The following is a 24,223-nucleotide window of genomic DNA, read 5'->3' on the forward strand; positions in this document are numbered from 1 at the left end:
ACATACCAAGCATTCACACTCTCAAATGAATTTAACACTTTGAGTTCAAATTTTGTTTTTTTTTTTTTTTTTTTTTTTTTTTTTTTTTTTTTTTGACTTGCCACTCTCACCTTTTGGCATTTATCCCATCTATAAATAAATGACATTTCAAAAGCTGTCTGCAAGACTATGAGTTCCATCATTTCTACTGCTTGCAGCAATAACAATGAAAGTAAACAGAAGCTGTCAACTGAGTTGAGGTATGTAAACAGAAGGGGATCATATATGGACCTGAGAAAGATGGGTAAGGTCTGATCTGCCCAAAAGCTTGGATTCTATAACTAATCAGAAAAAGGAATAGCTTACCAAGGAATGTTAAGGAATAACTGTACTTTAGGGAAGGAAACCAACCACAATTCTGTCAAAAGGAGTTCTCCTTCTATACAAAGGTTTGCACAAGCATACCTAAGTTCAACATTGACTCTCTACTGTAGGAGGACTGGGAAGGACTCGGAGAATAAGGTCAGTTTGGGATAGTTCTATTGTCTGAAAACCAGCACGAAATGCTTGGACTATGAAGCAAGCAAGGAAAAAAAAAAAAAAGATAAATCCAAAGATTAAATCCAAAAGGTTTGAAGCCTCTGCCCTTGGTTATCGAAAGGGCATGCTGAGAGTCTCATCTTGGTAACTATGACACAGCACCGCACAGAGGAAATGTCATTCCCCCTCTAATTACTTTAATGTCTGAATGGCCCCAGTGTTGCTAGTCTACCCTGTCCTGAGTGCACTGCCTTTCTGGTACCCAGAAGACCCAAGGCAAGGCCAGATAACCAGACACTGTCAAGGCAGCAAACAGCCTGCTGTTATACTTCAGGAATTCTCCCTGCAGAGATAACAGAGGGGGGGGGGGGACTGCTTCTTGCTGCTTGCCTCATTGGGGGAGGGGGGCAGGGGAGTTTCTTCTAGACCTTGCCCACACTCATCAGGAATAAAGGCTGCCCCCAGATCCACACTTCATTCCCTCTGCACCTTAGGTTGACTAAAAACTTCTGTCCCTAGCCTAGGGAGAGTATGGATTACTGACCCACGGAACATTTTTATATATTAACACTTGCAAGTTGGCTTATCACATAATTCTAAAACACCTTTTACAAAGGTAATTTGTTGCCAAACAGAGTATTGAAATGCGCGTCGTTCTGAAGTTTTTCTACTTTCCTTCTTGCTGGTTTGAGAAACACCCAGCACAACACTGGGGAAAGTCGTCGGTTAAAGAGACTAAATAAAAACGCTAATTCTAAACGGAATTATTTTTACTAATAGCACAACCTCCTTTGGCTATCGAATCTCACCAAGACAGACAAAATAAATAAATAAATAAAAATTAAAATTAAAATTTTAAAAAAAGCACATTTCTCTTGAGCCTAAAATCACAAAGGATGCCAGCCAGCAGCAAAAGTACTTCACATCCAGACCCCTGAGGGGTTCATGTAACAAGCGGTCACAGAGTGAATGAAGCAGCCTTTTACAGGAAGACTGAAGGACGCTTTCCAAGGGAATATTGATTCAAAAACTCACAGTCTGCTAGACATGACCCAAAATGCATCCCTCAGTGGCCGGTGGGCAAACAATCCTCAGTTCTTTTATGCCCTGAACTGAAAAGCAGTTTATACTTAGGACATCTCCCCTCACTCAAAAGAAAAAAAAATGTTTCTTTTTATGAAGTATGTAAACACCCCATTCATTAGAGAGCTAAAACTGTTTGTTATATTGTTATTTAAGCATATTATAGAATTTCAGAATTATCAAGGAGATGGGAACATCTCCTTGAATTGCCTATTAAATGATCTAATTTTTCTTTCAATATTTTCTTTCTTGATTATTTTTTGCTTTTCCATGGGAGAGAGAGGAGCTGGGGCGGGGGGGGGGGGGTCCATTTATCTCCTCACACATCCATCCATTTTTAAACCAGACTTGATTGTCCATTATTTCTTCCTATTTCCTCCTTTTCATGAAATATGAGCCCAGAGGCTGCCTCATGGGGGTGGGGGAGGCGGGGTTAGGCATTTCCCTCAGGTGACATCAATGTTCAAAGAACTCTCCATGCAAGCTGTCTTGTTTGTTTTGTCTTCAAGAGAAACACTGGAGAGGAATTCACCTGGTGTTTTAAACACGTTCCCTTGAATTGTCACCGATTAGAATAATAGAAGTCAATTCGTGAATCCTGTTGTTAGAAAAGTAACAGATAAGACAGTTTAAAATTCTCACAGTGCCTGTAGGCTCCAACCAGTAAATATTATTCCTCTGCTGCCATCTTGTGGCGACTGTTGGTATACTGCTCTCCTTAACCTTACTTCTTCTCAGGTTTTTATCTTTGTTGGTCATTACACTGAAGCCGAAGGCTAAGGACTTTGTGCATTTCTTGCCCCACATCTAACTTTTCACCATGCGTACCCACCCTCCGAAAGAAGAGTCAGTCCTGGGGAAGGACGAGGCGAGCAGATCACCGCTGTTCGGAGGATCCAGCCAGACACAGGCTGCGATAGGGTGGGCTTCCAACTTACGCTATTTTTTTTCCTGGGCTTTTATAATCATCTATGGAGTAAAAGTCATGAATCTGAAGGAACTTAAAATGTTTTTCCTGAATGGTGTTAATTTAACTCTCAAGTAAGCTTGCTTACGGAGTATGTTTTATAAACACTAACAATTTTAATTCTATGTCCCCAGTTCAATACCCCCAAGCTACTGAGAAACAATCGTGTAAAATACTATCCGAAGATGGGTACAGAGAGAACCCAATTAGACAGAATCCTCTAAAAATATAATATAAGCAAGCAAAACAACAAATATGAAAACATTACATTTCTCATGAAAAGAAAAAAGACATTAAAACACTATTTCCTAAACCTCAATTTCACTATATCTATGTAAAACACAATCTGTACTTTCCTACTCTTAAAAAAAATCTATTAAGCCTTAAAACTCAGTTTATTTTAAGCAATATAGCTACACATGACTCCTGTGCATTAGTCAAATGCTTTCTCCCACCATTTATTAAACTCTAACTATTAATAATATAAAATAAGTTCACTTGTGAACTTAGAAGCCTTCCTATCCCACTAATAATGTGTACACCACACCTTGGGGACACTGCTGTCAAACAGAAATGCTAAGTTGAGCCTAGGGAGTCTAACACCTTTGTCCAAAAATAAGTAGCTTAGCGAGTCAGAGTCAAGAAGGTGATTTTTCAGAATCCTAGATCAGATGAGGGGCTCTTAGACATTTTTTTCCTGCAGTGACTCACGAGACAGATGATATTCCCATGTGTACCATACTCCTGTGAAAAGACAAGACCATCTGTGGATTATGTGTAATTTCCTGCTATACATTTGTAAGCCTCCCCATCTACGAAACCAACTAGAACTCCGTGAACAGCTTTCCCAAGGGAAATGCCTCGGGATGCACTCAGCCCTGATCTTTTTTAAGAAACAAATAATTCATGAATTTTGATTTTTTTAAAAAAAAAAAAACTGTCATTAATTCATTTTAATCTTATAATCGATCAAATGCATGCTATTTTGTGATGCCGCAGTTGAAACCTGCTGAGGTAAGGGGTGATGCCAGGTTGGGTATTTTAAAGTGTTTTTACTCTCTGAAAGGACACATCATTTATTATGAAATGCTTTTACCCTCAAAGACACAAGCTTCTTTCACTTGTTTTTAATATATTCGGGATATACCTTTTCTCTGAGAAGTAGCTCGTGGGAGGGAGAAGCCTGGTGAACTGTAGGTTTTATTTAGTTGGAATTTTTTCCTGTAAACAAACCTGGTTTCTTCACAAGGGTTTACAGCCTAAGATATAAAAGAATTTTCTATTTTCAGAATTTCTGGCACACGTAAACAAGCCCTTCGGTGACTGTGTAATACATGAAATGAGTCTCATGCACACTGTGTGGGCAATGAGTAGCTTCAGGAAAAACAGTAACAGTTACCCAAAGGCTTTCTAGTTGCTTGTTAGGCAATCAGGGCGCCATATCCTTGAATAAACAGACCCAGGAATATTTGTGAAAGGCAAACATACAAATATTTTTAGGAACCCTAAAGGGTTTTATAACAGTATTTTTGTAGCATTTTGAGGTCAGAGAGCTCAAAGGAAGAGGGATCTGGGAATGTAAAATATATTTTGAAGTCCTTTCTAAGTTAGACTGTGCACAAAGGAGAGAGTCTGAATCTGCAACAAGTGTAGCCAAGGGTTTATTTTAGTAGTTGTAGCTGCATCATTTCTCTTACAAGATGAAAAGCCAACCTAAATTCTACTTAAGTAATTACAATAGATACCTTGCTGGTTTGTCTTTCAAATAAACACTTGCATAAAACCAGCACACCTATATTGCCCTTTGGCCTCAATGTGCCATACTCTTAAAGGGGAAAACACTCAGCCCAAATTAAATCCCAGGACAACAAATGTACAACTAATGAAGAACTTCCAAGAATAAATCACACTAATATGCACCAGGGAAAGGATGAATATAGAAGCAGTTGCTTTGAACAGGGCAATTTTCAGATATTGTTTTGAAACCTTCTAGTCAATATAAAGTATGTATTATGTGCACCAAAAGCTACAAGATTTTGTAAGGCAATATAGGTTTCTATTCTATTCACTCACAAAACAACATGAAAGCACTTACAATACAACTAGCAAAGTCTGTGCTCTGTGCATGAAGTCTGTGGTTTGTATGGAGAAGTTTAACCACTTCACAAAAGAATGCTGTTGTTCAAGAGTGAAAGTGTTAAAACAAGAAAGTGAGATCTACCACCCACCCTTCCTAAATCCACGTAAAAGATATGTCTCTTAAAGATTCATTAGTTTTTCATTGGACAGATGTTATAAGACATTACATATCTTCAATATGAATAATTATATTATGAATTTAGGAAACTCAAATTACATACATGCACACACATGCACACTCATGCCTACACAGAACTATCTGAAGATATAATGATATTAAAATGCAGTATCTTTTCAACAAGTACAATATGCCCTGTGTCTATATTATGTGACTTTTGCAAGCAGACAGATCTGGTAAGGCTCAAAAAATGTCCATCTAGAAGCTAGAAACACAGATCCAAAAGACACACACATACAACTCAGGAAGAGTCAGGAACAAAGAGCACTGGATAAGGGAGAGTGGCAGCCATTGATCCTTGTATCTGGTTCTGGTGAGGTCATCGGGTGGTGTGCCTGATAGTGGCCACAAGCATTTGAGAATCTTCAAGATACTATGAGCAGCTTTAGAAAAACAGAAATAAGAAGGGAGACTTCCTTTCTATGAGTACATTTTTGGGATAACTTAAACAAACTGTATAATAACAACTACTATAGTAAATGTAAATCAGAGATAGAATCGGGAGGTGATTGGTATATGTCTGCATACAAACGCACTATGTACATCTGTGTGTGTGTGTGTGTGTGTGTGTGTGTGTGTGTGTGAATATTTATTTCCATTTTCTTTTCTTTTGTCTTGTTTTCTCATCACTGAACCAAGAGCCTAGCAAGCACACCCACAAAGCCAGAGTCAAGGTCAATATTCCTTTCCGACAATTCCCAAGCTTCTGAACTTTCAGTTTTGTGAAACAGGATACGCTATCCCTGATTTATCTCAGAGCTCACAGTAACTTCCAAAACCTACAAGAAACCCTGATAACGTCTGGCTCCGGAGCCAGATAAGCAAATTCTCAATGGGAAACAAAAATAATTATTCATACCCTATGCAGCTGTGAAATCACCTGAAAATCTTATCCAGTGAAAAGATTTAGTGCATTCTCAGCATCTTTGAGTAGTAGTGTCAAGAGCCCACTCGGAAACAGGCCCTCCTCCGACAGGAAGGAGAAAAAAGAAAGGACTTCTCTTGTTTGTTCAGGTCTGGTGTGAGAGTCAAATTTCTGATGGGCACATGGTTCAATATAAGCATTTGACCTCAGCTTACATTAGTGATTCAAATGAAGAGGAAGTCCTGGCATAGGCAGGCCCATCTGGAAACATATTCTTGGTTCCAGAACCAGAACTGAGCTCAACGAAATGTCACTTTAGTATAGGTAAATGCCATGATGAAAGGTATCAATTTGGCATCTCTGGAGCCAAGTAACATAAAACAACCTTCTATTTTTATTTTTGAGATGTTTAGCTCATGGTGGGTCCTTTCTACCCAGTGAGAAATGCTCACTGGTTACTGAGATTGAGGGAGCCCTAGTCTAGGGCTGGGAGTCTATAAGCAAGTCGCTAGATTGCAAGCCTTGAATTTCTTCCCTGAGAAGTGTGGGTTTAAAAGTGTTAAAAAGGTGAACTGCTGCAGTAGATACAGTGTTGAGGGCAGAGAGATAAGCTGTCTATACTGTTGCTTTTCTCGGTTCAAAGCTCTGTATATGTTTGATTTGAACAAATGGTAAGTTACTGGTAAGTAACTGATAAGTAATGGAATATAGCCAGGACACACTTTATTGAAGTTGCTCATATCGAAATGAGGCTATACCTCTGGACTTAGTCTGAAGGTCAAATTACATCTGAATTGGATCAAAGATGCAAAAAAGCAAGGGTTTTCTGGGGCATCTACTCCATGGATCTATGTCTCATGGAAGTCCAAGTTCCTGCTGATCAACTGGAGTCAGATGAAGCAAGGGAACTAAGATGAAAATAGCACTAGCCACTTTGGAATATTGTCTGCTCTTATTCCGGGAACAAGTTAATATTGATTCTAGCCCTTGCTCAAGCTAATTTAAAACTTGTGTGTGGTCTCTTGAGCATAAACTAGTTAATGAGGTGGCCAAAATAAGGCACTTACGTGTATATGAAAATTTAAGGGAAAAAATGAGAAGAATAGGAAATTCTTGATGTGAAATAAATGCATAAAGGGAATGGAGTTCCGAGGAATCTGTGGGAAATACTTGGAGTTCTTTGGCTAAAAGAAAGTATTTGAAACATAAATTTAAAATATCATCACCATCGTCATCTGAAAGAGTCTGCAGTTTTCAATGATAATCACTTGATCCCTTTGGAGTACTTCTTAAGGGGTCTGCAGATGAGTACGACAGTAAGTCAGATGTTTTCTTTTTAAACATGATCATCATTCTGTACATTTGATACTTAGCTTGAGAGCTCAGATCTTCCTCTTCCCTGGTATAATTTTCATCTAAGCATTCCTTAGATACTTGGATCATTCTTAATGGAGAACAAGCTTTCTATCCTCTGTGGACACATGGAAATCTGGATAATTGGACCGAGTTGATTATAGCAGTAGATAATTTCTCCCATTTCCTTCCACTACAATAAAAGCTTAAGATATGTTTTGCCACCTACTATGTAAATTATTTTTAGACTACAGACTCTCCCTAAAGCATAAATATACAAGAAAATCTTGTTTTAGTTTTCCCTCTAGACAAATTCCTAATTCAAATAAAATCTATTTTCTTGTCGGTATAAAACAGAAGTGCCCTAATAAAATTTGAAATGAACCTTCAGTGTTAATAGCTATCATTCAAATTACAATCGAACATTAGTTTTGCAATAAAGCACTCTGTTTCAGCCATGGCATATCACTGGAGATGGAATATCTGCTTCCTAAACTCAAATACCAGAGATACACAAAGTATTCTTTTATTTTGAAGGCATCTTGTTTGACACTAACCTTCATGTTTTAGAAATGCCTTCATAAGTGCTTCTTCTCATAGCTAAACCAAGGTGTCTTGCAGTTGATAATTTAGTACTGTCTCTTTAAGTGAGTATCTAATGCCAATGGATACAATGCCCATATATTATACCTGTCAAAATTCTTTAAATGCTAATGAGTCACCTTACTGAAAATAAACGGCATGCTTCCTTTTGAAAACTTGAAAGCACAAGTGGGAAGACATTTACCTCCGCTCAGTGTAAACCAGGACAGAGAGGAAGTAGAAAAGTACTCCAGATACTTGTTCGAGAGACACAAATAAATGTGCCCTTAATCTCTATTATGCATGAACCACTCTTGAGATGAAAGTTCCTACTTAAACAACAAAACCCGCTGGGTGGGGGTGGGGGATCAAAAAGGATGGTATTTCATAGGACACAAGCCATTTCCTCTTCGTAAATATAAAAACTTCACATTCTTTGGGAATGCTAGTGTGGGGGGAGGGGAGTGTTTCGCTGTAAACTGGCGCCTGAGACTAGGCTCTGGGAAGGCGGGTTTTCCCTGGTGAGAATTTCCTCTCTGCTGTGAAGCCATACTGTTACTCCAAAGGGGCACAGCCCAGATACAAAATCTGAAATTTCAAAAATGCGATAAAGCTCGAACCGGCAGCCCTGGGAGGCAAGCAGCTGCCTGGTGACCGCTGATGAAGTGGCTTCTTAAGGAGGTGGGCAGATTGATTCCAGCTGCCGAGCGAGCGAGCGCCGGGCAGGGCAGCGGCCGCGGAATGCGCAGCCAGGCGGAGGCAGGACTGCAGCCACTTCCCAACCTAGGGCCAGGCCAAAGACTGACTCTCTTTGCAGTTTCAGCCTAAGTGGGAGGGGAGTGGCCTCATTCCCGGCAGTAGGAACTTCTAAAGCAGTCTGGGACAAAAGGTGCCAGCGTCATTTTAAAAGTCGAAGGTGACTCGGGGTATCTGAAAGCTATCTGAGATTCCTGTTCTGTAACGGATCCCACAACCTAAGTGGTATGCTTCTTGGGCATTCCTATTAACTTATCCCTACTCATTCTCAGCTCCGGAGCTTCTGACAGCTTTGAACACCACCTCCCCAGCCCCCACATGGTCCATTTTGCCTGACCTCACTGTGATCAATACACTAGCGAGTCTGAAATAGTGCAGTGGAGGAGCGGGGACACGGCGGGGGCCCTAGAACTGACCCTGAGGGTACCTACGATAGGCTTGCTCTTTAGAAGAACTAGCCTCAGAACAAGAGAGCTAAGTGTGTGTTTGGGGGGTGGGTAGTCTAGTATTCCCCCGAGAGCCCCAAAGTCAGACACCAAGTGATCTAAGAAGGAGGAAAGGGTAAGAGGGAGGCGGGCATGAAGGCAAGCCTAATGGAATATTCAATATCCTGAGAAATGCACTTTCGGCCCTGCACTTCCAGAGACTAAAAGCCAGTAATGGGCTTTGGAGTCTGCACTTCCTCCCCCTAATGTCCACAAGGCTTTAACGCTGCAACCGATCGATCAGCCTCCTCCGCGAAGGCGGCGGCGAGTGGAGTGCAAAATCTTCCTACTGTGGCCAAAACCCATCCAGTTTCCTCTGAACACCCCGAAGAAGCTGCACAACTTTGATGTGAACGGATTTGGCTCTTAAAATGCCTGGGAGGAAGAAAGTAGGGGTCGAGGTGGCGCCTAGAGAAAACCCTGGCCTTCTCTCCCTACCACAACTTCTCTAAGCAGTTGCCCCTAACCAACTTCATGCGCAAGGTGACCCAAACATCACCAACTTCTCGGTAATTAGGAGTGCCACTTCTAGAAGGAACAGAAGCAGAGCATATGAGCGCCCAGAGGTGGGGTTTTTGTGGCATTCTCTTGATGACATCACAGCTCCCCTGAAAGTGACCCTGTGAATAACCCTCCCCTCCCAGCCCTTGGCTGGAGGCTGGATCTACACGAAGGAGACCAGCCCTCGATCCGCCCCAACGAGGGCTAGAACCCTCTTGGCAAAGCTTACTCTCCAGACCAACTCTGTCCCTAAACTGAACTCGACCCCAGCTGGCTTCAGGTCACCCCGAGGCCTGGGTCCCAGGGTCGCCTCTGGGAAGCTGTCCAGGCCCGCGGACGGTCAGAGTTCTGTCCCAGCGTGGACGCCCCGAAAGACAGCAGCCCGCGCCGTCGAGTGCGGGGTAGCAAACTTTCCGCGGTCCTTCTCCCCACCCCACCCCCACGCCACAGGGGTGCGTCTCCGCGGAGAGCTCGCCTTTCCCAGCCCGCCAGAGACAACTACAGCACGTGATGCACAGAAACAAAAATAAACACTTCCCCTTCTCGGACCGCCTGCGCGAGCAGGGGGCGCCCTGCTCTGTCCGGGAGCCACAGCCCCCCGGTCCTGATTGCTATCCCAAGAAGCTCCCGGAGAGAGTGACCCCTGCCCCGCGCCGCCCTGAGCCTACCTCTCGGATTTAGTGAACTTCCGGAACGCCTGGCGCAGGTCGTGGAAGGACCTGTAGGTCTGCGGCTCCGCGGAGATGCCCTGCGCTCGGGTGGTCCGCGGGCCGATGTGGGTGGAGGGCACCGGCAGCACCGACTGGCATTTGTGGAGTTTCCTCTTCAGCTCCTGGATTTCTTCCTCCTTCTCTGACAGCCGCTTCTCCAGCTCTTTGATCCTCTCCTCCTTGAGCATGAGAATCTTCGCAAAGTCTTCCTCCAGTTCGCTCATTTTTATGGTTAAGCCCGATCCCCCTTCTGGAAACTTTTCCTCCGGAGGCGGCGGCTGGGACGGCGGCAGAGGAGCACAGCGAGCCGGGGACTGGGGCGCTCAGCCCGGAGCACGGAGTGCAGCCCCGCTCCTGCGATCGCTCCTGCTGAATGGACTAGAAGCTCAGAGGGGAGGATGAGGCGTCTAAAAGGAAGGAGAGGAGAGGCAGAGTGCTAATCCCTAACTTCTCTGGGGAATAGGTGATTATCTTTCATTGAGAAACCAATTAGAGCCGCCCTTCCTCCCCTGAGACCCCCCTCCCTCGTCCCCCTTTCCCAGTCGCTTGGTGAGAATACGCGAGCGCGCCACCCCACCGAGAGAGCCTGGCTTCCAAAGAGGGTTGGACCAGGGAGCCTGTGCTCACTCCATCACACTCTTCTATGCTATATGGTACCAAAAGAAGGGAGTGGGTTGGGGTGCTTCATGACACTTGATCCTTGAAATAGCAACAATTACCATGTGATCTCTCAAGGATGACGCAGTGCTTGTAACTGGATCCTGGGGGGGGGGGGAGAAAGGGAGGGAGGGAAGAGAGAGAGAGAGAGAAAGAGAGAGAGAGAGAGAGAGAGAGAGAGAGAGAGAGAGAGAGAGAGAGAGAACATGTGAATGTGTGTGAGAGGTTTCATATATATTAAACTGTCTTTAGAAAATACCCTAAAGAAATCCATCTTTTTTTTTTTCACCATGTCCTTTTCTGCTGTGCATGACTGGACGTGGTCAGCAGATGCATGTGTGTGCATCTATTCTCACTGTGAAGTTCTGAGGTTGAGACTTACTCTAAGAGGAATGCCCTACAGGGCGATAGTGATTGTGAGGTATTGTAGCATTTAACTTTACTGGAAGTTGTGGACTAACGTGGTTGGGGGTGGAGGTTGGATCAGCATATCATGGTAAGACAAGTGTTTATAGAAAATTGAAAAGCTGTGCGTTGATGACGGACAGTTTAAAGTCTGGATTTTATTTAATCTACTCCAGTTAAATAGTGCATATTGAGCATCCAAATATAGTAGTTCCTAAGTGGCTACTGTAGCTGCTAAACTGGGGGCTCACCCTCCCAGTTCAGTTTGGAAACTTCAACTGCATTCATCATTCATCGTTGTTTCTCTCTGATCTGTGCATCTATCATCCAGCCAGTGCTAACGGAATTATTATAGCCCTTTGAACCTGAGTGTTTAGTAAATACTACATAATACCCATTGTACACCACAGAGAGCATGTTTTATAAATTAAATCATTGTTTTTCATTTATTTGGTGTATGGGGAACTTTTTTTCCCCAGGAAACTACAAACAAGTTAACATATTTTAGTAGCTACAACTAGAATACCGAGTTTCTCTTAAAGGAAAGTTGCTTTCCTTTTAAAAAATAAAATCAGTGTATAATTTTTCTTACAAAATTAATGAGTATACTACCTGCTCTGACATAATACAAAAAGGAAAACAATCATAGGTTTTGGTGTGTAAAAATCCCTAAAATATGTTTTCTCTTAGAAACCCCTGTATTACCCAGTGCTAGATCTATTTGTCTGATTATACTCCATTAGAATTATTAAGCACAAGATCTGGGTTTCTTGAGGGAGCAGATAACTCTACTCAGACTGAGTTTTCTTTGGTGGTGATGGTTACTTTTCTGTCACGCCTATGTGTGAAAACTTAATCAGCTACAATACTTCTTTTTTTTTAGAAATACTCAAAAATAATGTGTATTTAAAAATAATACATGCAAAAATATTTCATGTTTAAAAGCCTAAAGCACAGATTCAACATGACTGATGAAAAAATAAAGTTAGTTTCATAAAGACTCTTGACAACTCTCCCCAAGTCTTATCCTATTTGCAACAAAGACAGTATTTAAATGCTTCTTCTGCTTATTAAAGGGGTCATTTTAGCCAGGATGCCCTATGTATGTTGGAACTCTAAACTTTCTTCCTAGATTAAATTTATTTTTGTGAGTCGATGTAAACTTAAATAATGTTGATGTCCGGTGGGGGGGGGAATTTCGTCCATTAGCTTAAAACATATTTAATTTAGATCACAAGGGAAGAGGAATGAGCTGACCCAATGACCCAATGACCCAATGACCCAATGACCCCATATCTTAAAGGAAGAAGATGAAAGGCAAAAATCAGGGCAGTTTGAGCTCAAGGCTCCTGGTGCTAGGATGCTGGTTTCTCCACCATTCTGGTTCCAGCTTCAAAGCTGAAAACCTAGATATGGTGGGATTCCAGTGGTCCAACTGAGAGATGTAGCATTACCCTTGTTTCTTCTAAATCTGAAGCAATGCTTCTCTCAGAGCAAATGTAGTAATGAAGCCTTCTTTTTAATATTCCCCTTAAATTAAAGGTGAAGGTCGCCATCTAGTGCCCTTAGAAAATTTTGCTCAAAAGCAGTCTTAATCACAATGAAGTTGATGTTATTTCTTTAAGTGCCTATAGCAATGTCTTCATTCTCCATGGTCAAGAGAAACAGAAAGTGTGAAAAACATCATGTTAAAGAAAAAAAAAACCACTAAGTTTTCCCCTTTTAAGCACTGGATAATGATAACAAGAATGCAGAACAATTTTAAAAAAATCAATCTTATTTTTTAATTTATGTCTGTGTCTAGGTATATGTGCGTGTGTGTGGGTACCTGAAGATCCAAAGCACAGATCCCTGGAGCTGGAGTTTACGGGTGGTTGTGAGCCACCAGGTACAGGTGCTGGAGACTGAGCTCAGGCCCTGTGGAAGAGTAGTAGGCACTCCGCCTCCTGAGAGATGAGGCATCTCTCTAGCCCTCGGTGTTTTTGATACATCCCAGCACAGCGCTAAGTCCTTCTGTGCTACTAACTTTAATCCCCATGATGAATCTGAAAGTTCTTACTCCATTTGATGTTAAGGCTGAATTTGCTGATGTTTACCCCGATTAAGAAGTTTTCCTTGCAGGCATTGTCTAGATTTGCTGCAGACCACATGAATCCCAGTACAGCATGCTTCTGAGTGAAATACATAGCAAGGCAGATGTATGCAAATCTATGAACACAGGGAGACACAAAGCTAAAATGTCTTCAATTATGGAAACACACTAAGTTTTAAAAAAATCACATATAAACCCAGAGGTGTTCCTAGAATCCAGTATTCTAGCCATCAGTTGTCCTATCGACGTTGTTTTCCTTATGACACTTTAATGATGAGATTCATATTTCATATATAATTCCAAATGTTTTTGTCTAAAAAGAATATTCACTGTGAAACGTGGCTGTGTCCCCCACCCGCTACCCCCAATCCTGCCGCCGCCATTTTCTCTTTTGTATAGAATACTTTCTAAAGAAACTGAAGTGTGACAGGCATCAGGAGTTCTAAGAGGGTTTCTGTCTTTTAATCTGGTCAGTGTCACAGGAGGCGTGACTAAAAGTAAGTCTGATTTTAGTGTCACTATCTTCTAGAATATATCTAATTATAATATACCCATCTCCCAAATATTCTACTAGTCTCAGTTGAAACAAATATTTTCACCCCAGCTACATGTAAGTAATGATCAGGGCGGTCAGTAAGAGCAGCCCCAGAAAGGAAGGCTGAGGAACTGAAACTCGAGGCAGGGGCCACACCTTTGGAACGGGTGGCACCTCTCTTTTATTCTATACTGCTACATCAAAACAATTCTCATAGTGGTAGAAATAGCGATACTTATGAAAGAATGTTATAATACCATTGGTAAACTAAAACAAATACTCCATTCAAATCCAAAGATCCACATTCATGCTCAAATCCAAAGATCCACATTCATGCTCAAATCCAAAGATCCACATTCATGCTCAAGACATTGCTCAAGTCTTTGCTCAAGCTGGGTGCTTATGAAAGCCCCTTATATTCTCAGATTTATTTTCCTCGTTTATAAAATGAGAAAGGACAGAAGGTCTGTTTCTCCTTCCTACCTCCAGCGGGTTTACAGATGTCTGTTATTTGACCTCACAGACAACCGTCATTTCTCCTTCCTACCTCCAGCGGGTTTACAGATGTCTGTTATTTGTCTGACCTCACAGACAACCGTCATCCTCCAACTTTAACAGGGCTTAGAACTTTGAGAGAAGGGTGAGTTCAAGTACGTCTTGTCCCATAAGGAATAAAGCATACTCTTTTGGTTATTAGAAGCTGAGATTGTTTTCAGTTTATTCTGTGTTATACTGAATTTTGCCTTTAGCATTTTTTTTACTTGAATCAGCCATGGTCTGGTGACCAAGAAGTACGATCATCCCTTATCCAACATACAACCTTATTAAGTCCAGCTTCACACCAACATCCCCATTAACAAGCACATAGAGCATGAGAATAGCAAATTAAATGTTGGATTAACTTTAATATCTCCTAAATGCATCACATTACACTTATTGAATTTATATAAAAATCATAACAGCTATGGTTTTAAAACACCTTCCTCCACAGAAAAGTATATACATAAATCATTTTCACAATGTGGTCTTATTATTGTAAAATCAGCCACCTGCTCGGCTGCCTATAACAGAGGAGCCATTGTCTTTTATCTGCGCATGTTTTTTAAAACCCCTGTTAGAAATTTTGAAATATAAAACTTAAACAGGAAATTGTGATACTTAATACTTGGAAAAGGTCAAATTTTATAGTTTATTAGAGACTTGAACCTAGAATGTGAACACAGGACTTCCATGCGACTTTTAATTTTATTCCCAAGAGGTTCAAGAATCCAAACTGTAAAGTGTATGTAGAGACACTAAATGGCCTTGCACCTAATCCTCAAAGTAATTTGTCATTTAACACTTATGTGTAACTCACATGAATAAAACATCATGTTGTATGCCCCTTGCTTTAATTCTCCTTAGAGGAAACCCGAATGTGGGAGAGTCTAGGAGGTGGAGACAGCTATGAGTGGTCCACAACCTCCCTAAAGCTGAAACCCTTTAGTACAGCTCCTCATGTGTGGTGACCCCTAGCCATAAAATTATTTCATTGCTACTTCATAACTATAGTTTTGCTATTGTTGTGAATCATAATGTGAATATCTGGCATGCATCTGATATATGCCCCCTCTGGGGTCATGACCCACAGGTTGAGAACCACAGGCTTAGATGATGGTGGCAATGCCCATGCACCTAAGATTTCGCCCCCATACCCCTGCAGCACGTGTGCCATCTCTCATTTATTCAATTAGAAAGTAAGCAAAGTGGGTCTGTTATGAGATGTCAGAGCTATAATTGACATCACAAGTTTTTTGCCTTCGAGATAAGACAGTTATTTAGGTGAGCCTGATCTAATCCAATGTCTCAAATAGGGATTCCAGTGTGACTGAGAGTCAACTCACAGTAAATTTTCTGTTGTGAGCTTTCAGGATACAGCAGATACATGTGAGAGATGCAGCAAACAGTGAGCAAGGACCTTATTTTCTTAAGAATTTAGAGGTGACACAACTTTATGAGCTGAGAAGAGGCTCTGGGCTCCCTGTGAGAACAATCAGGAACAACACTCGAATTTCAGCCCTCTGAGGTGCTAAGCAAAAAACCCAGGCACGCTGTGCCCAGACTTCTCTCTTCTGGACCCATGAGATCATCAGCGGATGCTAATTTAAGTCTCTAAAATGTATGATATTTGCTAGGTGATGAGCTCAAACTACGAAACGATTCAGCTGCAGTTTAAAAAGAAGTCCATTGCAAATGCAAGGTGTGCTTTTCAGGACTTAGAGCCTTGCTTCCCCAAAGCATCGTTTTCTGTGGCACTATTTTATTTCAAATAGATACCTGAGTGCATCAAACGTTATTATAAGTTATGAACTAGTGGGGACAGTACAGATGGCCTTTGGAACATGTAGAACTCTCTTCTATAAACGGCATTTATGTTTAATGTTGTACATGGTTATAACCAATGTGAAAATCCTGCCAGCCACGGATTCCAGGGAGGACTGAGGCCATTTGTTGGTTTGAATAACAAGGTAGGAGTGTTTGTTGGTGGATTGACTCCACAATCTTATGCCTATTACTAGTGCACCAGGCCTTAGCTGTCCTGTTTTGTTAAATGGCAATCTGCATCTTTTGTAGTATTCTTTATTTCTCATACAAGATTTGGAATATATGTGAATATAGTCTTGGTTCATGGATCAAATGTGGTGCTGTAGTAACATACAGAAATCAAATACTTTCACATAATAGCATCTTCCAATACTAATGTCAAACATTTGAGAAGAGTGGGGGTGGGAACACAAATTCTTTTCGAAGGTTTATTTTGATTTGAATTGATTTGGGACATTTTTTTAATTAAGGAAAAAAATGGACTCACTTGCTTGGAACTTATAAAAAAAGTGTATTCTTCTTACTAGAAAATGTTTATGCACAATTTAAAGTCCTGAAAGCACAGATGGATTGATAATGAGAGGCCTGTGTCCATTTCCTCCTGCTCTGATGCAGCAGTTGCTCACTGCAACACTGAGCTGTAGAGCATTCTTGTTGCATACATGTGCATTTGTTCTTATCATGTATCCATGCAGGGATACCATCCAATACCTTGCATGGATGCTAGCCTGTTACCTAACTAAGCGCTACAGTGTCCTGATTTTTAGGACCATTAGTTGAATGCAGCATGCCATATCAGCACTCCTTGTGATAAAATGTTCAGTAAGAAGTCAGAGACATTGTTGCACTTAAAGATGGTGAGTCCTTCCTTCCCTTTAAATAAGTGAGGTGCTTCTTACTATGCCCAGGATGCTTAAGTTCAGCAGAGTTTGGTACTTTAAGAATACAAGCCAAATGTTACCAGCTGTCTACACTTCTTTTTTTTTTTTTTTTTTTTTGAGACAGGGTTTCTCTGTGTAGCCCTGCTGGCTGTCCTGGAACTCACTCTGTAGACCAGGCTAGCCTTGAACTCAGAAATCTGCCTGCCTCTGCCTCCCGAGTGTTGGAATTAAAGGTGTGCACCACCACGCCCGGCTGCTGTGTACACTTTTAAGGACGTGAGAAAATAACCCCCAACCCTTCATCCTTTTTACCTGCCTTGGATAATGGAGACATCCAATCTGTGCTCGCCATCAGATACACTTCAGTAAATAGTTGCCATGCATAAAACTTCACAGCTCATTGCTAAGCATAAGGCACCTTCTGTCTCGGCAGTCTCTCGATTTTTATAAATATCAAAATCATCTTCATCTCTAATCTATCACAGCTATTAACTGTTCCTCTATTCTTTCAAATTCATTGGGACTATGTTTGTTTGTAAATAATTTGGTCAGAATATCCACGCATTTACTGTAAAAGTAATTTATAATTTACTTTTATATCTACCAAAAATAGTTCCCTAGAACCTATGGTGTTTCTGGTGATACAAAAACTTTCATATTTATAAATGATGCTTCCAAGTGTCGTATTGATTTCCTCAGTCTATAAACGGGAAAGAAAAAAAAAAAACATTGGGATGTTTCCCATAATGATGTTTAGGTCTTATACCAGTTCCTGTGAAGTCTCTCTACAGAGAGAGAAAGGCATTACATCAGCACTCAGCTCCCTCTCCAGGGCATCCTTGTCCGCTACCTCCATCCCCTACATACACAGTCTGCAGAGAGCAGAGAGGTGGCAGAGAGACAGGATATTGACCTAGGAAGGCAAGGTCCCCATGACCCTTCATTCAAGACTCCATCTAATAAAGAGAGATCACTGTACAGGGCAGGCAAGCAGACATGACTCAGACTGTGGCTAAAAGCATCAGCAAGAAACTACCAGGAAAACCATAGGGTGACATAAGATGGTGCTTGGTGTGTTGTGTGTGTCCTGCCACGGGTGTGTATGCATGCATGCATATTTTAGAAACTATAGGTTTTCTATAACTCCTTTCTCTAATTTGGATGTATCATTGGAGCCTGTAAAAGCCTCCATGAAAAGCCTTTGGAAACTTTCCTATGAAGCACAGAGCCAAAGTGAAGAAGGATTGTAAATGCCACGGTTGCTGGGGGCTGATGGCTATACATCCAGGAGGACCAGCAGGTTCTGCCCCTCCCCCATCAAACCGATCTATCTTCTGAGCAAATGTCAAATTAGCATTTTAGGAAAGATGCAGGAGCAGAACCATTTATGCTAACAATACTTTTTATTAGCAATATTATAGAACTCACATTCTTGCCTTGAAAGGGAAATTAAAATAAATATCTGTGGTACCTGAGCAGATGTCTGTGGCGCCTTTCATTCCTCAGATTTACTTTTGGTTCACTTTCTCTCCCCCAGCTCTTAGATGCTCTACAGACATGGGAGTGGCTGAGGTGAGGAAGGCAGAGCCTCTGACCTTAGTCAATTCATAAGAGTTCGGGGGGGGGGGGGTGTCAGTGCTAGGGAACTCAGATCTGTAGCATATGCATAGCAGTAAACGTACTATGTTATTACAGAGGAGGTGCAGAAAAACAATAGGAGATGTGTGCACTTCTTTGACTGTGTGTGTGTGTGTGTGTGTGTGTGCGCGCGCGCGCACACACACACACACACACACATAATGAGGTGAGGGGTAGATACTTAGTTTTATTTTATTTTATAAAAACTTTTAAAATTCATTTTACATCCCTATCACAGCCCCCCTCCTTCCTCTCTTCCCAGTCTCACCCTTACAAATCCCAAGCCCCATTGCCCCCAACACTTCTCCTCAGAGAGGAGAACCTTGGGTACCACTCCACCCTGGGACATCTAGTCCCAGCAGGTCTACTCACATCCTCTTCCACTGACTCCCAACCAGGCAGTCCAAGTAGGAAACGGGCATCCAATGGCAGGGAACAGAAACTGAGACAGCCCCTGCTCCACTTGTTAGGGGACCTGGTGCAGGATTTTCCCAGTCCAATCACATTAGGGCAGTGGGAGGCTTGTGATTGGACAGGAGAAGGGAGGCAGAAGGAGGAGTTGAGGAGGAGAGGGAGAATCAGAATGGAGGCTGATGTGGTGTTATCAAAAGGTTAGAATAATTGGATTAAAGCTTTATCATTAGCATTTGGCTCTGAAATGATTGTACTGGCATCTTGTAAATTGTGTTATTATTGATACATAAACCTGATTGGCTACTTTAGCATTAAGAGTCTTGATTCTACCAGGTGATTTAGGTGTTGAGATGGCTAAGCAGGGTGCGTGGGGCGTTGCGTGTAAGCAAGAGGAACTGGGGAGGGGTATATCCGAGAGATGGCCTGGTGGGAACCATGTGGCCTCACAGCAAGGTCACCTGGAGCAGGGGCTAGCTAGCTCTTGAGAGTTGGTGGTGGTGGCAGGAGCACAGGGGCGTGGCCTCGCCCCGCTGAGAATTGGTGGGTTCATTTTTTAACATTTCCCACAACAGGGACCCACATGAACACCAAGCTGTACATTTCCCACAGATGTGTAGGGGTCTAAGTCCAGCTCCCTGATTGGTGGCCCAGGCTCTGTAAGCCCCCATGGTTAGTTGGCTATGTAGGTCTTTCTTGTGGTGTCTTTGACCCCTCCGACTTGAGCTCATTGGAGCCTTATTTTTCTAAAACTTCATTTGCAAAAGCAATTCACAGAAAGTCCAAGGAAACAGAAAGCCTATTAGGCACATGGTCACCTTTGTCAAACAAAGGATTAGTTTGATAAACAAAGAACTAGCTGAATTTCTATGAGTTACAATTTACCAAAAGCTTTGAAAACTCTCTGAGAAGTGTCCATGTGCATGTTCTCTGTCAGGCTGGGGACAGTGAGGTGATGGGGTTAGCATGCGTGGGACAAGGCCAGACATATGTTAGTAAGTATAGTTGCCTTCCAAATACCAACTATTTCATCCAAGGAGATCTTGATTTAACCAAATGACATAATGGGAAATGGCCACAATAGATTGCACCTGGAGTCTTCCATAAAGATGTCTAGAAGTAACCAACTATTAGCTATAGAATCAACAATGTGGTACTTCAGTCTTATTGGATTTTTTTTCTTTGTCATTTCTCCTATGAAAGCTGCTTGCTCATGGCTGTAAAATCTATTCTCCATGAAAATTAGGTTAAGATAATTATATTGCTTGAAGCAAAAGATAGCCAGGCACAGCCTAAACTTTCACGTTTAAATCTGTGTGCTTGCCTGATAAGAAATTATATGAAAACCTAAATGACCATTTCTCTACCTTTAGGGAAGAAAGAGCTTATTTTTAGTTCATAGAAATTAAATATTTTTACAAATAAAGATAAAATTAGAAACTTTTGATACACTGTATAATCGACAATGCTTGTAAGCATGTAACATTAGACAAAGTCAGGTTCAATCAGTTGTTACAATGAAAGAAACATTTAGTTACAATGAATAGAGAGAGACTGTAGTCACAAAAAACATAAAACACTTTTACCAATAAGAATATTTGTCATACCAAAAACTAATTTTTCTATAATTATAGCCTAAAAATAGTGTAATTAAATAAAATTTCCTGAGAAGTAATTGCTTTTTCCCAGATAGATTTTATGTGTGAGTTAAATGTAGTTTTAGCTACCAAAATAGAATTTAGAACAGAAATACAGAATTGATTTAAAATTCGTATTCATTTGAATTCATGAAAATTAATTTATATGAAATAGACATAACATAATTGGGAAAACTATTTGAAAAACATAAAAAGCTGTAACTCCTGTCCTACCAATTGTATCAAGGGTACTACAGGGCTATAATGATAAAGCCAATTCTATAAACAGTAAGGAAAGTAGTTAGTGAAAAGAACATGTAGCTTCCAAAGAGATTAACAGCTATATGGTAACATAGTTGATATAAAAATAGCACAAGTGAAGAGGATATGGATACTAACTAATTAAGGGAAATAGTTGAGTGACTTTTTTTAATATAACATATATCTGTTTGTTCAAGTACAGCATGCTTACATGCACAATGCTTCCCCCCCCCTCCTTTTTAGCTGTAGCAAACCATGCAGGACATAAACTTTGCCATTTCAAGTATTCCTTTCTGTGCTCGTCAGTGGCAGGAAGTGCTAGCTGTGACTCTGTAACCACAGTGGTTCCTGTCCAGAGCTCCCATGTGTCTTCCTCCAGGCACTCAGACCATGATGTGCTGCTGCTCTACCAAAGGCAGGAAAGCAATGTTACCCAGTCAATGGACAGAAATCTCCAAAGCTGTGAGCCAAAAAGAAACCTTTCCTCTTTCTAAGCCAATGATCTCAGGCATTTGTTAAGATAAACAAAAGCCATGCAACCCATATAAATACATCCCTGAAACTCTAATTGCAGCCAGGAGACCAAGTCATAGATATTTAGGAATAATTATGGAACTTCTATTTTTAATATATAAATATCACAGATTGATTAAACTTTACTAATGAAGAGTATTTTAATAGAGCTGAAATTTTTTTTCTTATTTATCCTTCATCCTCAAACTATTCCATCCCCAACAGATGATGGAGTGAGTGATAGTATTCTTCTTGCCTCTGCGCTGTCAGCCAGAGACATGTTAGCATCTGTGTTTACTAGTTTTCACTAATACAATAGGCTGCTGGATGGCAGCCTACATGGGAAGCAGACAGCTTAATGGACTTTAAAAGTTGAATTTAATTTAGATTACACACAAAAATATTCTAACATTCAGAAAGAGAGAGAGAGAGAGAGAGAGAGAGAGAGAGAGAGAGAGAGAGAGAGAGAGAGAGAGAGAGAGAGAGAGAGAGAGAGAGAGAGCTCTTTGCAGCTTTGGAGACCTCTGTCCATTGAGTGGGTACCATTGTTTTTCTGCCTTTGGTAGAGTAGCACATTATGGTCTGAGTGCCTGGAGGAAGAGCTCTGGACAGGCCCAGCTGTGGTTGCAGAATTATAGAGAGAGAGCCATATATATGTACCAGTGACTATATTATTTAATCAGTTGAAACTATTGTAACATTCATCAATATAAATCAGAATTTGATCAACTTCACAAGCGCTGGTATTTTTGAGGCAAATGACTCTGTTGTGGAAGACTGTCCTGTACAGTGTGAGGCTGTTGGAGGGCTTGACTCACTGAATGCCAAGCTCATCTCTCATCTTCAATTACTACAACCAAAAATATTTCCAGACATTATCAAGCAATAATTGCTACTCTGCATATAGAGAGTAAGTTGAGTTGATACTCGTGTCTACAAATGGATGTTAAGAGTTAAGAAATTTCTCCATTTTTGGAGCATCACAAAACATTGTTTTATCTGGGTTTTCAAATCTTTATATCTGCCTACAGTAAGCACACGGGCACAGAAGGAAATAAGTTTATGTAACACTGTACCATTAAAAGGACAGAAATACAGTCATAGACATCTGCCTTTGTCAGGGCAACTGATTCTCACATTCTCTACCACTCTCATCTAACAATGTTTCAGGGAACTATACTGGACAATTCAGGTCCTTACACTTTGATTTCAAGTTCATCGTCAGAGAGTAGGGCAGCAACAGAATTAATAAGCCATTCCCATTGATCCTTGATGTGAATGTTGCTGCCAGTGATGTTTGCAGGCATTTACATTTCCTTAAACTTTATTTGAGAATAAGATAGAATACTACCAAGTCTAGCATAAACCTGCCTCTCATTTTCCTAAGATGCCTTTTCTAGGTTGCTTTTTGTAGCTGGGATAAAACACCATGGTCAAAAGCAACTTAGGGAAGAAAGACTTTGCTCAGCTTACAGACTACAGTCCATTATCATGGGGACCCAAAGACTGAACTCCGCAGGAACCTAAAGACAGAAACTGAAGAATAGGTCATGGAAGAACCCTAATGATTAGCTTGAGTCCTCTGCTAGCTCAGCCTGAGCCCACTGGACCAATGGCACCAGCCACAGTGGACTCTCCCACTTCAATCAACAATCAAGAAAAATGCCCTACAGACTACCTACAGGCCAATCCAATTCAGGCACTTCCTCAGCTAAGACTCCTCTTCCCAGGTATGTCAAGCTGACAATATGACTACCCAGGAAAACATCCTTTAAAGATTCATCTTACACAGGATTTTCAGTTCTATTTTTTTTAATCTTAACATGACTGATGTAGAAGTGCTACACATTCAGTATATAATTTGACTTCTCTCTTTTAAATAAATTCATTTGCTTTAAGTCAAAATAAATACTGGCTTCCATAGAGACTTGATTAAGATTTCAACTTTTAGTCCTCAAAGAAAAAGAAGAGTTTAGTCAGTCATTTAGTACATTTGGGAATGTATTTTCAGATTTAATGACATAGCTTAATGGATGGTGCTTAAAAGTTTTGATTTATTTAGTAGTGAGTAAAATTATATGACTTCTCTGAAAACTAGAGTTTATATCACATTTGCAACCAATTCCAGTTGAAGTAAAATATAGAATCAATTACAGAGATGTTTATGATGGGAAATCTAACATTAGTGAGTTTTTAGTTTTATTACAATAGATGCCTTGACTTTTAAAATAAAGTAAGTTCCTGTTCTCATTATTAAATAATATTACAACATTGCTATAATCCTATGTCATTAATAAATTCTGTTAATAAATACATATAACATCCTTAGTGCTCCCTAAATGTATCACAACTCAGTTATTATAATATAGAGGAGACCCATGTCTTCCTTGAGTTTCTGTTTCCTCATGTAAGAAGGAATGGCAGTAGTACCTTTATCATTCAGCCATTATGAAAATTAAATGTTAGGAGTAGTGATAGTATCAAAGTAGTTATTGAACATGATATTTAATTGAAGTAACATTTAATTTTTCCATGTATTTTCTAAGTGGATTTTTTTTACTTTTTCTCCTCCATCTTTCTTTCTCCTTGTCCTCTTCCTTCCCCTCCTCCTCTCCTCCTTTCTTCTCCTTCTCCTTCTCCTTCTCCTTCTCCTTCTCCTTCTCCTTCTCCTTCTCCTTCTCCTTCTCCTCC

General features: G+C 40.8%; 1 protein-coding gene across 2 annotated transcripts in view; it reads right to left on the minus strand.

Moving 5' to 3' along the window:
* Nucleotides 1–10,780, minus strand: part of Prkg1 (protein kinase cGMP-dependent 1) — a 1,174,992-nt gene extending 1,164,212 nt beyond the window's left edge. The window contains exons 1-2 of one of the 2 annotated variants that reach the window (XM_029531419.1): nt 10,716–10,780; nt 10,097–10,545 (exon numbers count right to left, since the gene is read on the minus strand). In XM_029531419.1, the coding sequence (XP_029387279.1) occupies nt 10,097–10,362 (266 nt within the window). In that variant the 5' untranslated portion in view covers nt 10,363–10,545; nt 10,716–10,780. Of the gene's footprint in view, nt 1–10,096; nt 10,667–10,715 lie in introns of those variants that run through there. The other variant, XM_021187092.2, reaches the window with a different exon arrangement.
* Nucleotides 10,781–24,223: the final 13,443 nt, after the last annotated feature.

The sequence above is a fragment of the Mus pahari genome, chromosome 1 (assembly GCF_900095145.1).
Source record: "Mus pahari chromosome 1, PAHARI_EIJ_v1.1, whole genome shotgun sequence".
NCBI classification, from domain to species: domain Eukaryota; kingdom Metazoa; phylum Chordata; class Mammalia; order Rodentia; family Muridae; genus Mus; species Mus pahari.